The 15,814-nt window shown below is 39.0% G+C and overlaps 1 protein-coding gene and 1 long non-coding RNA gene across 5 annotated transcripts in view; one reads left to right on the plus strand and one right to left on the minus strand.

Annotated features, from left to right (window-relative positions):
- The window catches only part of ZRANB3 (zinc finger RANBP2-type containing 3), a 329,605-nt gene that overhangs the window by 308,862 nt on the left and 4,929 nt on the right, over positions 1-15,814 (plus strand). For all 3 annotated transcript variants that reach the window (XM_036886644.2, XM_036886643.2, XM_036886645.2), the window contains 2 exons: positions 6,513-6,623; positions 7,639-8,041. In XM_036886644.2, the coding sequence (XP_036742539.2) occupies positions 6,513-6,623; positions 7,639-8,041 (514 nt within the window). The remainder of the gene's footprint in view (positions 1-6,512; positions 6,624-7,638; positions 8,042-15,814) is intronic.
- Positions 8,070-15,814, minus strand: part of LOC118912990 (uncharacterized) — a 41,642-nt gene continuing 33,897 nt past the window's right edge. Inside the window, exons 4-5 of one of the 2 annotated variants that reach the window (XR_008998829.1) lie at positions 10,116-10,210; positions 8,070-9,933 (exon numbers count right to left, since the gene is read on the minus strand). This is a non-coding gene — a long non-coding RNA (uncharacterized LOC118912990). The remainder of the gene's footprint in view (positions 9,934-10,115; positions 10,211-15,814) is intronic. The other variant, XR_008998830.1, reaches the window with a different exon arrangement.

Raw genomic sequence — 15,814 nt, forward strand, 5'->3', positions numbered from 1 at the left:
GTTTGCTAATATTTTGTTGATTATTTTTGCATCTATGTTCATCAGGGATATTGATCTGTAATTCTCTTTTTTTGTGGTGTCTTTGCCTGGTTTTGGTATTAGCGTGATGCTGGCCTCATACAATGAGTTTGGAAGTATTCCCTCTTTTACTCTCTGGAAAACATTAAGGAGGGAGGGTATTAGGTCTTCACTAAATGTTTGATAAAATTCAGCACTGATGCCATCTGGTCCAGAGGTTTTGTTCTTAGGAAGGTTTTTGATTACCAATTCAATTTCCTTTCTGGTAATTGGTCTTTTCAGATTTTCTGTTTCTTCCTTGGTCAGCCTTGGAAGGTTGTATTTTTCTAGAAAGTTGTCCATTTCTTCTAGGTTTATCCAGTTTGTTAGTATACAGTTTTTCATAGTATTCTCTAATAATTCCTTGTATTTCTGTGGTTGGTGTCCATAGTGATTTTTCCTTTCTCATTTCTGATTCTGTTTATGTGTGTAGACTCTCTTTTTCTCTTGATAAGTCTGGCTAGGGGTTTATCCATCTTATTTATGTTCTTGACGAACCAGCTCTTGCTTTCATTGATTCTTTCTATTGTTTTATTCTTCTCTATTTTATTTATTTCTGCTCTGATCTTTATTATGTCCCTCCTTCTACTGACTTTGGGCCTCATTGGTTCTTCTTTTCCTAGTTTCATTAATTGTGAGTTTAGACTGCTCATATTGGATTGTTCTTTCCTGAGGTAGGCCTGTATTGCAATATACTTTCCTCTTAGCACAGCCTTTGCTGCGTCCCACAGATTTTGCGGTGTTGAATTATTGTTGTCATTTGTCTCCATATATTGCCTGATCTCTGTTTTTATTTGGTCATTGATCCATTGGTTATTTAGGAGCATGTTGTGAAGCCTCCATGTGTTTGTGGGGTTTTTCATTTTCTTTGTGTAATTTATTTCTAGTTTCATACCTTTGTGGTCTGAGAAACTGGTTGGTACAATTTCAATCTTTTTGAATTTACCAAGGCTCTTTTCATGGCCTAGGATATGATCTATTCTAGAAAATGTTCGATGTGTACTTGAGAAGAATGTGTATTCTGCTGCTTTTGGGTGTAGAGTTCTGTAAATGTCTGTTAGGTCCATCTGTTCTAATGTGTTGTTCAGTGCCTCTGTCTCCTTATCCATTTTCTGTATGGTTGATCTGTCCTTCAGAGTGAGTGTAGTGTTGAAGTCTCCTAGAATGAATGCATTGCATTCTATTTCCACTTTTAATTCTGTTGGTATTTCACATATGTTGGTGCTCCTGTGTAGGGCACATAGATATTTATAATGGTTGTATCTTCTTGTTGGATTGACCCTTTTATCATTATATAATATCCTTCTTTGTCTCTTGTTACTTTCTGTGTTTTGAAGTCTATTTTGTCTGATACAAGTACTGCAACTCCTGCTTTCTTCTCTCTGTTAGTTGCATGAAATATCTTTTTCCATCCCTTCACTTTTAGTCTGTGTATGTCTTTGGCTTTAAAGTGAGTCTCTTGTAGGCAGCATATAGATGGCTCTAGTTTTTGTATCCATTCAGTGACTCTGTGTCTTTTGATTGTTCCATTTAGTCCATTTACATTTAGGGTGATTATCAATAGTTATGTACTTATTGCCATTACAGGCTTTAGATTCATGGTTACCAAAGATTCAAGGTTCACTTTCTTACTATCTAAGAGTCTAACTTAACTCACTTAGTATGTATTATGAACACAATCTAAAGATTCTTTTTTTTTCTCCTCCTTTTTCTCCTTCTCCATTCTTTATGTATTAGGTCTGTACTCTTTGTCTATCCCTTGATTGACTTTGGGGATAGTTAATTTAATTTTGCATTTGCTTAGTAATTAGCTGTTCTACTTTCTTTACTGTGGTTTTATTACCTCTGGTGACAGCTATTAAAACTTAAGAACACTTCCATCTGTAGCAGTCCCTCCAAAATAGACTGCAGAGATGATTTGTGGGAAGTGAATTCTCTTAGCTTTTGCTTATCTGCAAATTGTTTAATCCTTCCTTCAAATTTAAATGATAATCTTGACAGATAAGGTAATCTTGGTTCGAGGCCCTTCTACTTCATTGCATTAAATACATCATGCCACTCCCTTCTGGCCTGTAAGGTTTCTGCTGAGAAGTCTGATGTTAGCCTGATGGGCTTTGCTTTGTATGTGATCTAATTTCTCTCTCTGGCTGCTTTTAACAGTCTGTCCTTGTCCTTGATCTTTTCCATTTTAATTACTATGTGTCTTGGTATTGTCTTCCTTGGGTCCCTTGTGTTGGGAGATCTGTGCATCTCCATGGTGTGAGAGACTATCTCCTTCCCCAGATTGAGGAAGTTTTCAGCAATTACCTCCTCAAAGACACTTTCTATCCCTTTTTCTCTCTCTTGTTCTTCTGGTACCCCTACAATGCAAATATTGTTCCGTTTGGATTGGTCACACAGTTCTCTCAATATTCTTTCATTCTTAGAGATCCTTTTTTCTCTCTGTGCCTCAGCTTCTTTGTATTCCTCTTCTCTAGTTTCTATTTCATTATCATCTCCTCCACCATATCTAATCTGCTTTTAATACCCTCCATTGTGCTCTTCAACAATTGGATCTCTGACCAGAATTCACTCCTGAGTTCTTGATTATCTTTCCCTACCTCCATGAGCATGTTAACGATTTTTATTTTGAATTCTCTTTCAGGAAGATTCATGATGTAGATGTCATTTAAACCTTTCTCAGGAGTTGTATTATTCATTGTACTTCAAACCAGGCTCTTTTGGCATTACATATTTGTATATGGTGCCCTCTATTGCCTAGAAGCTCTACTCTCTGGAGCTGCTCAGCTCCTGAAGCAATGTCGGCAGTCACAGGGGAGTGTTATTGGTGCCTGGAGGGAGGAAAGAGCTGTTTCCTGCTTCCTGGCTGCTATGCTCGTCTCCACTGCGTGAACCAGTGGGCTGAGCACACAGGTATAAGCCTCTATGCTTTGTATTTGTAGTTGCTGTAGACAGATCTTCCCTCTGTCTGGCCTAACACCAGAGTAGGGTTTGCTGGTTTGCAGGTGGGGCTGGCCGAGAGTAAGGCGCAATAGGCTGCGTATCACGGAGGGGGTCCTTGGAGCTGTGTAGCCAGCCAGGGAGCTGGAGCACCTGAAGATCATGAAAGCTCCCAACCAGCTGGGCAGAGTGCAACCAGGCACTTTTGTCTACCTGTCCTTTCCCCTGAGCAGTAAACTCTGCAATCCTTGCCCCTTTAGCAGCCCTCTTGCTAAGGGCCTCCTTGTTAGGAAGTCTCTCAAACTGCCCACCTTTCTTTTGTCCCAGAGCAGCTGGATATGGATCCCTGCTTTCCACAAGTGGCTGGAATCTCAGTCTCTCCAGGAATTCTGCCTGTCTTAACTTTCCAACTCCCTAACCACGAGAGTGCCATGCAAGCCCAATGAAATGTAGGTTTGTGCTCCCAGGGAAGATCTCCAAAGTTAGGTATTCAGCAATCCCAGGCCCCCACTCCCTCCCCGCTCCATTTCTCTTCCTCCTGCTGGTGAGCTGGGTTGGGGAAGTGCTTGGGTTCCACCAGGCCACAGTTTTGGTATGTTATCCTGTTCTGTGAGGTCTGCTCTTTTCTCCAGGTGTATGCCGTCTGGCGCAGTCCTCTTTGCTATTGCTCTTTCAAGAGTAGTTGTATTATATTTTCATATTATATGTGGTTTTAGGAAGAAGCCTCTGTCTCACCTCTTATGCTGCCATATTTAATCTTCTCAAAGAGACTTTCTATACCTTTTTCTCTCTTTTTCTTCTGCTACCCCTATAATGTGAATATTGTTCCATTTGCATTGGTCACACAGTTCTCAAAATTCTTTCTTTCCTAGAGATCATTTTTTCTCTCTGTGCCTCAGCTTCTTTGTATTCCTGTTCTCTAATTTCTAGTTCATTTACCATCTTCTCTACTACATCTAATCTGCTTTTAAATCCCTCCATTATATGTTTCATTTCAGATACTGTATTCTTCAATGTTTGTATCTCATTCTTGAATTCCTCCCTGACTTCTTGAATATTTTCCTGTAGTTCTGTGAGCATGTTTATGATTTTTATTTTGAAATTTCGTTCAGGAAGATTGATGAATTCAGTTTCACTTGGCTCTCTTCCTGTTGTTTGCAGGATTTTGGTTGGATCCAGGTTTCTTTGGTGTTTAATATTTGTAGGTGGTATCCTCTAGTGCCCAGAAGCTCTACTCTCTGGACCTGCTCAGCCCCTGGAGTGATGTCAGGCATTGCAGGCAAGCAGCACTGGTGCTTGTCGGGAGGAAAGCGCTCTTTCCTGCTTCCTGGCTGCAGTGCCTGTCCCCACTGCTAGGGCCAGTGGGCTGAGCACACAGGGTGAAGCCTCTATGCTTGAACTTGTAGCTGCCATAAGCAGGGCAGCCCTCTGGCCCTGGGGGCAGCCTATTTGCAAACTGATACTGGCTGGGAGGAAGGAGCAGTAGGCTGTGTATCGTGGTGGTGGGCCTTGTGGCTGCATAGTCAGCCAGGGTGATGGAGCGCCTAAAGATCCTGAAAGTTCCCAACCTGCTGGGCAGAGTGCACCGGGACAATTTTGTCCACTTGTCCTTTCTCCTGAGCAGCAAGCTCTGTGCTGTCCTTCCCCTTTAGCAGCTCTGTCACTGTTAGGAAGTCTCTCAGACTGCCCACCTTTCTTTTTTCCCAGAGCAGCCGGTTGTGGATACATGTTTTCCACAACCAGCTGGATCTCAGTCTCTCCAAGTATTCCGCCTGTCTTAGCTTTTCAACCCCACTATTCTCCAGAGCACCATGTAATGTAGGTTCGTGCTCCCAGAACAGATCTCCAGGGCTGTAGTGTTCAGCAGTCCTAGGCCTCCACCCACTCCCCACTCTGTTTTTCTTCCTCTCTCCAGTGAGTTGGGGTCGGGGAAGGGCTTGGGTCCTGCCAGATCGTGGCTTTGATACTTTACCTTTTCCTTGAGGTCTGCTTTTTTCCCCAGGTGTAGGTAATCTGCTGCAGCCTTTCCTTTTGCTCTTTGAGGATTAGATGTATTTGCTATATTTTAATATTATATGTGGTTTTGGGAGGCGATTTCTGTCTCACCTCTCATGCCGCCACCTTTAATCTCTGCTACCGTTTATTTTTAAAAATAAAAGGTGTAACGTGAATGACCAGTGAGTCCAGGTTTCTTTTTGGGGTGATGAAAATGTTCTGGAAGTAGATAGTGGTGATGGTTGTACAACCTTGTGAAAATACTAAAATGCCACAGATTAACTTTTTTTTAAGTTTAGTTTTAAACTGAAAAATGTAAATCTTATGATACATGAGTTATATGTCAATAAAGATACAGATATAAGTAAATAAAAGGTGGAAACTATACATAGAAAAAATTAACTATTTTTAAAATGATATATTAAAAACCGGCAACAGGGGATGCTTTGGGGGAGGTGGAAAAGAAGGATGTGGGTGGGAGAAACTTACTGTTTATCAGACATACCACTACATGCCTCTTCAATTTTGAAACCTTTGCACTTATCACCTAATAAAATTAGTGAAATGGCCTATAATAAGAAGGAAATGTGTTAATTATTAAATCTACTTTAACAACATCAAAGCAGATTTCTAAAATTTTCCCAGAATTGCACAATTCCAATAGTGATTTAACTTCAGTGTTACTGTCAAGCTACCACATGAAGAAGTGGTAGGAAATATGAAGAAATTCATGTTTAAACTGATTTTTTTTAAACTACAATAGGTACAAATTACCAGAAAAACTGGGCCATGCTAATTAGAAGGAATTAATTGGATAATTGCATTTCACCTACTTAAATTCCCCCATCACCCTTACACCTTTAATTGGAATAACTTTCGTCTTTACTCCGGTCCCTAAACCTCTGTGTGGTATTGATAGTATTTTGTGTAATAAGGTTCTGAATCCCACATCAAGAATTGCTTTATTTCAGTGGAAGATTCCATAAACCCTGTATGGGCTGTTAATAATGGAAACAACCTTGAGATTATAGAAGATATTATTGAGCCTGGTTAACTAAAAAGAGCATCACTTAGCCCGAATGCGCTGATACACTATTATAACTGAATAAGGTGATTTAAGAAACCTTGAAGAAAAGGCCAAGAGGGAGGTAAAAATGCAGTTAGAGATTTTCTGCCCAGCTGGGCAAGCTGTTAACTTAATGTTGTCAGCTGTGTGTATATTTGATCATTTCTTATTCCTACACCCACTCCTTTTTTCCCCTAAGTAAAAATTGGTCCAAACTCTTGAATTTCTTAGAAAAATAAATCAAGAAAACTAATTTGGAAATAAGAGATGTTACCCATACGTGGACACCAATGTAAAGGGAGAAAATTCCATTCCCCAACTTTAGTATCAGCACAATAAATACACTTGTATCTTGCTTTTTCTCCTATTGCTTTTGCGAGGAAGAATGTGAACATGAAATAGAGAAACTCTCATAGGACAGAGAGGAAATCTGTTTAACATGTAATTGTTTTAGATACATAACCAAAGAAGATGTTGCTGGGGCCTCAATGGAGAAGCTGAAGAATGATGGGGGCCATGTCCGTCTGATCACAAAGGAGCCCAGGCCAAGGGACCTTTCCACAAAGTAAGGCTTATTTATTAGTAGGACAGATTAGTACTAAGGCTACTCTTTACATTCATGTATTCATATTTGTAATATGTGTGACCCCTTTATGGGTTATGAGAGCTCTCATACTACAGTAGTTTCAATACTCCTAGAAGTCATGTGAAACACATGATGTCTTCCCATTAGAAATTAGCAATGAGGAAGGACCCTGAGACAGGTGGGCCAAGTGACCTGCACCAGGCTACAAGATGCTAGAGACCTGAGGCCAAATCTTGAGCTCTTTATGCCATACGGAGTTCTACTTTTAGCACTTCTAACAAACAGCTGCAGAAAATAGGCAAAGCAGTTGTAATTCCCATGTAGGACTTTACAGCATAATTGAGTAATATACCTTTTCCTTTTATTTTAACAAGTTGAGTGCATGTCCTGTCATGTTTCATTTATAATTTTAATCCAGTCAACTCAGAGTTTACCTCTAGGGGCATATATTCAGCAAGTCTTCTACTTCCCATCAACCCTGTTACCTACTTGGCTCTGTGACTTTCTGGATGTGACTGTGTTTCCTGTAGGCCTGGAGAGACTGGAAGAGAGTGTTATGAAAGCCTTAGGAATGGCCTCTCTCTTCTAATGTGGTATGAGAACAGCACGTTTAGAGCATGGTAGCCACTAAGTTTAGATGGAATTTTACATTAGCCTGCCTTTTCCCAGCTTGAAGAAGCATTGCTAACTTCTCATTTTCTAAGTTCTCCAGATATTTCAAAGTCTGATTGTTTAACTTGAAGATACCTAAATTCCCAAAAGGCATAGCATATTTGTATTCAAATTGTTTTTTAAAATGCACCATTCTTTCCTTTATTTGGTATAGAGTGCTGACTACATCTATGTCATTTCCTCACTGAATCACAGAATCTTTGGGTCCTGTGTTTACTGTTTATTGGGATAGAAATTTTGAAAACCTTTATATGCAGTAATGACTATTTAGACTAGTGTAAGTGTCCATTAGTTACCTAGTAAATGTTTTGTTCAATTCTAGAAAGTTTCTTGAAGATGGAGCCTATGTCCCATCTCTAAATCCCTGCATAGCCCAAGCTGATCTCAGAGTGAAGCCTTCTACATCCAAAGGCTATTTGCAAGCTGTGGATAATGAAGGAAATCCACTTTGCCTTCGCTGTCAGCAACCCACTTGCCAAACTAAGCAAGAGTGTAAAGTGAGCACTTGGGATTCACGGTTTTGCTCTCTGAAATGTCAGGAGGAATTTTGGATTCGATCTAATAATGGTTACCTGCGAGCCAAAGTATTTGAAATTGAACATGGTGTGTGCCAGCTATGTAATCTGAATGCACAAGAACTCTTTTTATGTATGAGAGATGCCCCTAAAACTCAGAGGAAGAATCTTCTGGATATTGCCTGGACCTCAAAGCTCCCATTAGAACAGGTAAGTTAGAGTCGTATGACAGAGAGAAGGCAGCATTGTACTGAGTGATGAATATTTGCTTGTTTTTAAACTTTTTAATATGGGACTTTTCAAATAAATACACAAAAGTAGAGAGAATAATGCAGCCATATATATATCGTCCAACTTCAACAGTCATTAACATTTTGCCTTCATTTTCATCTGTCCCTTGCTGAAGTTCTTTTTTTCTTCTAGAGTTATTTTAAAGCAAATTCCAGAGATTTCATTTCATCTTTAAATAAATACTTTCATTATGCATCTCTCACAAAGACTTCCTCCCTCATTCCCCCACTTAATTTCTGACTGCATGTTTTTTAAATATAATTCCACACCCCAATACCAATGATCACACCCAACACAGTTATAACTCCTAACATAATAAGTCCATGTTTGGTTTCCCAGACTGCCTCAAAAATGTCTTTTCATAGTTACTTTGTTCAAATTAGGATCAGAATTTGACCCAGACATTGCATTTGGTCATGATGCCTCTTATTCTCCCATTAATCTATAATATCACCCATCCTTTTTCTTACTCCATTGATTGTTGAAGAAACTGGATCATTTGTCTGTAGGATTTCCTGCATACTGGATTTGTCTCCCTATATCCCCATGGTATTATGTGACGTGTTTCTCTATCTACCTGATTTCCAGAATAATGGTATAAGACATAGAGGCTTAATTAGATTCTGATTATGTTACTTTGGGGAGAGATCTTAACAGGAAGTACATTATAGCAAGAAGCTTCTCTTGTCTGAATGTTCTGCTTTTCACAGTGTCAATACTGAATGACAAGGGGCAAACCAATAACTCCAAAATATAGTTCATTATAGTGAGAAGGAAACATATATGTTCATCTCATAAAATGTAATTTTAGCAGAGCAATTTATGACAAAATATTATTCTTAGGACACTATCATCAATATTCGCTTTGGTCTCCAAAACTCAATTGGATTTCTAATGTTGTGATCTAATCAGTTCTAAATTTCAAACAAGAGCTTAATGTGTAGTGTGCTTAATTTTTTTAAAAAATCACTCCTGAGCCACTCTCTGCTCACTAAAATATTAAATTCCTGCCAGTTAGTCAAATCATATATTTTTATTTACCTAGTATTGCTGAATTATGAAAGGACTAATTAATAAGCATTTCTGCAAAGACAAATTAGCATGACTTTGAAAGCTAGGTGTTTTGAGGAAACACTATTTCCTTTATGATATCCAGAGTTCCTAAATTATCCTCTGGCCTACTTGGTGAGAGACATATTACATCCATCCCAGGGTGTCAGCCAGACTCCACTTACTGCCTTAGTATGGAGGCTTCCAGAAGACCCACAATGAAAGGACTCAAGAACATCTTGAGAGCAGCCTGCTCAGGAATGCAGATGTCACCTAGTAAACATCTAAAACACAAGTGCTCAGGGTAAGGAGCACCATAGGACTCAGATCAGGGAGGGAGGGAGTTATTCTTTCAGGAGGTAAATTTGGAATCTTGAAGACTGGCCCCAAGTGATTTGCCAGGAATTACTGGGAAGAATAAAGAAGCATCTTCTGGATCATAGCATCAGTCAGAGTAGAGACTATTCAGAGCAAAGGAATTGTTTACAAAAGGCAGAACCAAAATAGATTTGTTTTTACTAAAAATTGTTCTCGTTGCATGATGCACAAGATTGTCATTTGTGGTTGCTTCTAACAATGCCAGCCTCAGCTGGAGAAAGTTTACTGCTCCACCTTGCTGCCTCTTGGGGCTCCTCTTGGGCCCGATACTGTTGATCAGGACACACAGCCTCTTGCGGGTTAGACAAGCTTCTTTAAATGTGCTTCAGAACGTGGTGCAGGTTCCATGGCCAGCAGCCATGAAGTGGATTATAATTTATTGTCTAAAACGAAGGAAAGGAAAATAACCTTCACACTCACTTTTGTGATATTTATACAATTGCACTACTGTGCTGTGAACTACTTTTACTACTTCAGGTAAAATGTTAAAATAGATCCCATGGTAATGTAGGTCATAGTTGCTTAAATATGAAGTGTACATATGTGGACTGGCCTAAATAAGTACCTGCTTTAAGTGGACATCTTTGTTCATTCCATATGGGCAAGTTGTAGAGGTTTGCTCTAGAAATCTCGTTCCAGTCCATGTAACTTGGAAGGTTCCTATGTGAATAGAATAAAAGTTCTGGGTGATAGCAATTAATAATTTTATTTTATTTTTTTATAAAGATATTATTGATACACACTCTTATGAAGGTTTCACATGAAAAAAGCAATGTGGTTACCACATCTACCCATATTATCAAGTCCCCACCCATACCCCAATGCAGTCACTGTCCATCAGTGTAATAAGATGCCACAGATTCACTATTTGCCTTCTCTGTGCTACACTGTTTTCCCCATGATCCCCCACACCATGTGTACTAAACATAATACCCTTTCATCCCCTTCTCCCTCCCTCCCCAACCACCCTTGCACACCCCTCCCTCCCTCCCCTTTGGTAACCACTAGACCCTTCTTGGAGTCTCTGAGTCTGCTGCTATTTTGTTCCTTCAGTTTTGCTTTGTTGTTATACTCCACAAATGAGGAAAATCATTTGGCACTTGTCTTTCTCTGTCTGGCTTATTTCACTGAGCATAATGTGCTCCAGCTCCATCCATGTTGTTGCAAATGGTAGGATTTGTTTCTTTCTTATGGCTGAATAGTATTCCATTGTGTATATGTAACACATCTTCTTTATCCATTCATCTAGTGATGGAGACTTAGGTTGTTTCCATATCTTGGTGATTGTAAATAGTGCTGCAGTAAACATAGGGGTGCATATGTCTTTTTGAATCTGAGAAGTTGTATTCTTTGGGTAAATTCCAAGGAGTGGGATTCCCAGGTCAAATGGTATTTCTATTTTTAGTCCTTTGAGGAACCTCCATATTGCTTTCCACAATGGTTGAACTAGCTTACATTCCCACTAGCAGTGTAGGAGGGTTCCCCTTTCTCTGCATCCTCACCAGCATTTGTTGTTCTTAGTCTTTTCGATGCTGGCCATCCTTTCTGGTGTGAGGTGATATGTCATTGTGGTTTTAATTTGCATTTCCCTGATGATTAGTGATGTGGAGCACCTTTTCATGTGTCTGTTGGCCATCTGAATTTCTTCTTTGGAGAACTGTCTCTTCATATCCTCTGCCCATTTTTTCATCAGGTTATTTGCTTTTTGGGTGTTGAGCCGTTCTTTTATGTATTTTGGATGTTCACACCTTGTTGGATATGTCCCTTACAAATATATTCTCCCATACTTGTAGGATGCCTTTTTGTTCTGTTGATGGTGTCCTTTGCCATACAGAAACTTTTTAGTTTGATGTAATCCCCTGAGTTCATTTTTGCTTTTGTTTCCCTTGCTCAAGGAGATGCGTTCAGGAAGAAGTTGCTCATGGTTATATTCAGGAGATTTTTGTGTATGTTGTCTTCTAAGAATTTTATGCTTTCATGACTTATATTCAGGTCTTTGATCCATTTCGAGTTTACTTTTGTGTATGGGGTTAAACAATAATCCAGTTTCATTCTCTTGCATGTAGCTGTCCAGTTTTGCCAACACCAGCTGTTGAAGAGGCTGTCAATTCCCCATTGTATGTCCATGGCTCCTTTATCATATAGTAATCAACTATATATGGTTGGGTTTATATCAGGGCTCCCGAGTCTGTTCCATTGGTCTATGGGTCTGTTCTTATGCTAGTACCAAATTGTCTTGATTACTGTGGCTTTGTAATAGAGCTTGAAGTTGGAGAGCATAATCCCCCACCCAGCTTTATTCTTCCTTCTCAGGATTGCTTTGGCTATTTGGGGTCTTTTGTGGTTCCATATGGATTTTTGAATGATTTTCTGTAGTTCATTGAAGAACGCTGTTGGTATTTTGATAGGAATTGCATTGAATCTGTAGATTGCTTTAGGCAGGATGGCCATTTTGACAATATTAATTCTTCCTATCCATGAGCATGGGATGTGTTTCCGTTTATTGGTATCTTCTTTAATTTTTCTCATGAGTGTCTTGTAGTTTTCAGGATATAGGTCTTTCACTTCCTTGGTTAGGTTTATTCCTAGGTATTTTATTCTTTTTGATGCAACTGTGAATGGAATTGTTTTCCTGATTTCTCTCTCTGCTAGTTCATTGTTAGTGTATAGGAATGCAACAGATTTCTGTGTATTAATTTTGTATCCTGCAACTTTGCTGAATTCAGATATTAGATCTAGTAGTTTTGGAGTGGATTCTTTAGGGTTTTTTTATGTACAATATCATGTCATCAGCAAACAGAGTTTAACTTCTTCCTTGCCAGTCTGGATGCCTTTTATTTCTTTGTCTTTTCTAATTGCCATGTCTAGGACCTCCAGTACTATGTTGAATAGAAATGGGGAGAGTGGGCATCCTTGTCTTGTCCCCAGTCTTAAAGGAAAAGATTTCAGTTTCTCATTGTTAAGTATAATGTTGGCTCTGCGTTTGTCATATATGGCCTTTATTATGTCGAGGTACTTGCCCTCTATACCCTTTTTTTTGAGAGTTTTTATCATGAATGGATGGCTGAATTTTGTCAAATGCTGTTTCAGCATCTATGGAGATGATCATGTGTTTTTTGTCCTTCTTTTCGCTGATGTGGTGGATGATGTTGATAGATTTTTGAATGTTGTACCATCCTTATATCCCTGGAATAAATCCTACTTGATCATGATGGATGATCTTTTTGATGCATTTTTAAATTCGGTTTGCTAATATTTTTTTGATCATTTTTGCATCTGTGTTCATCAGGGATATTGGTCTGTAATTTTCTTTTTCTGTGGTGTCTTTGCCTGGTTTTGGTATTAGGGCGATGCTGGCCTCATACAGTAAGTTTGGAAGTATTCCCTCTTATTCCATAGAAAACTTTTAGGAGGGCGGGTATTAGGTCTTCACTAAATGCTTGATAAAATTCATCACTGAAGCCATCGGTCACAGAGGTTTTGGTCTTAGGTCGTTTTTTGATTACCAGTTCAATTTCATTGCTAGTAATTAGTCTGTTCAGATTTTCTGTTTCTTCCTGGGTCAGCCTTGGGAGGTTGTATTTTTCTAGGAAGTTGTGCATTTCTTTTAGGTTATCCAGTTTGTTAGCGTACAATTTTTCATAGTATTCTCTAATAATTCCTTGTATTTCTGTGGTGTCCATAGTAATTTTTCCTTTCTCATTTCTGATTCTGTTTATGTGAGTAGACTCTCTTTTTCTCTTGATAAGTCTCGCTAGGGGTTTATCCATTTTGTTTATTTCTTGACAAAACAGCCCTTGCTTTCATTGATTATTTCTATTGTTTTATTCTTTGTGATTTCATTTATTTCTGCTCTGATCTTTATTATGTCCCCCCTTCTACTGACTTTGGGCCTCATTGGTTCTTCTTTTTCTAGTTTCATTAATTGTGAGTTTAGACTGCTCATATTGGATTGTTCTTTCCTGAGGTAGGCCTGTATTGCAATATACTTTTCTCTTAGCACAGCCTTCGCTGCATCCCACAGATTTTGCAGTGTTGAATTATTGTTGTCATTTGTCTCCATATATTGCCTGATCTCTGTTTTTATTTGGTCATTGATCCATTGGTTATTTAGGAGCATGTTGTGAAGCCTCCATGTGTTTGTGGGGTTTTTCATTTTCTTTGCGTAATTTATTTCTAGTTTCATACCTTTGTGGTCTGAGAAACTGGTTGGTACAATTTCAATCTTTTTGAATTTACCAAGGCTCTTTTCATGGCCTAGGATATGATCTATTCTAGAAAATGTTCGATGTGTACTTGAGAAGAATGTGTATTCTGCTGCTTTTGGGTGTAGAGTTCTGTAAATGTCTGTTAGGTCCATCTGTTCTAATGTGTTGTTCAGTGCCTCTGTCTCCTTATCCATTTTCTGTATGGTTGATCTGTCCTTCAGAGTGAGTAGAGTGTTGAAGTCTCCTACAATGAATGCATTGCATTCTATTTCTCCTTTTAATTCTGTTGGTATTTGTTTCACATATGTAGGTGCTCCTGTGTTGGGTGCATAGATATTTATAATAGTTATATCTTCTTCTTGGATTGACCCCTTTATCATTATCTAATGTCCTTCTTTGTCTCTTGTTACTTTCTGTGTTTTGAAGTCTATTTTGTCCGATACAAGTACTGCAACTCCTGTTTTTTTCTCCCTATTAGTTGCATGAAATATCTTTTTCATCCCTTCACTTTTAGTCTGTGTATGTCTTTGGCTTTAAAGTGAGTCTCTTGTAGGCTGCATATATGTACCTATTGCCATTGAAGGCTTTAGATTTGTAGTTACCAAAGGTTCAGGTTAATGTCCTTACTATCTAAGAGTCTAACTTAACTCACTTAATATACTATTACAAACATAATCTACAGGTTCTTTTCTTTTTCTCCTCCTTTTTCTTCCTCCTCCATTCTTTATGTATTCAGTATCTTATTATGTACTCTTTTTCTATCCCTTGATTGACTTTAAGGATAGTTATTTTAATGTTGCATTTGCTTAGTAATTAGCTGTTCTACTTTCTTTACTGTGGTTTTATTACCTCTGGTGACAGCTATTAAAACTTAGGAACACTTCCATCTATAGCATCCCTCCAAAATACAGTACACAGACAGCTTGTGGGAGGTAAATTCTCTCAGCTTTTGCTCTCTAGAAATTCTTTATCCCTCCTTCAAATTTAAATGATAATCTTGCCAGATAATGTAATCTTGGTTCAAGGCCCTTCTGCTTCATTGCCTTAAGTACTTCCTGCCACTCCCTCTGGCCTGTATGGTTTCTACAGAGAAGTCTGATGATAGCCTGATGGGCTTTGATCTGTATGTGATCTTATTTCTCTCTCTGGCTACTTTTAAAAGTCTGTCCTTTTCCTTGATCTTTGCCATTTTAATTAGTACATGTCTTGATGTTGTCTTCCTTGGGTCCCTTGTGTTGGGAGATCTGTGCATCTCCCTGGCTTGAGAGACTATCTCCTTCCCCAGATTGGGGAAGATTTCAGCAATTACCTCCTCAAAGACACTTTCTATCCCTTTTTCTCTCTTTTGTTCTTCTGGTACCCCTATAATGTGAATGTTGTTCTGTTTGGATTGGTCACACAATTCTCTCAATATTCTTTCCTTGTTAGTGATCCTTTTTTCTCTCTGTACCTCAGCTTCTTTATATCCTCTTCTCTAGTTTCTATTTCATTTATCTTCTCCTCCACCTCATCTAATCTGCTTTTATTACCCTCCACTATGCTCTTCAATGATTGGATCTCTGACCAGAATTCATTCCTGAGTTCTTGAATATTTTTCCGTACCTCTATGAGCATATTAATGATTTTTATTTTGAATTCCCTTTCAGGAGGATTCATGAGGTCGATGTCATTTAAATCTTTCTCAGGAGTTGAATAATAATTTTCCTTTGAACCAGGTTCCTTTGGCATTTTATATTTGTATATGGCGCCCTCTAGTGCCCAGAAGGCCTACTCTCTGGAGCTGCTCAGCTCCTGAAGCAATGTCGGGGTCACAGGGGAGCAGTATTCATGCCTGGGGGGAGGAATGAGCTGTTTCCTGCTTCCTGGCTTCTATGCGCCTGTCTCCACTGCCTGAACCAGGGAGCTGAGCACACAGGTATAAGCCTCTATGCTTTGCATTTGTAGTTGCTGTAAACAGATCTTCCCTCTGTCTGGCCTAACACCAGAGTAGGGTTTGCCGGTTTGCAAGCCAGGTGGAGCTGGCCAGGAAGAAAGGTGCAGTAGGCTACGTATCACA

The sequence above is a fragment of the Manis pentadactyla genome, chromosome 8, assembly GCF_030020395.1.
Source record: "Manis pentadactyla isolate mManPen7 chromosome 8, mManPen7.hap1, whole genome shotgun sequence".
Taxonomy (NCBI): domain Eukaryota; kingdom Metazoa; phylum Chordata; class Mammalia; order Pholidota; family Manidae; genus Manis; species Manis pentadactyla.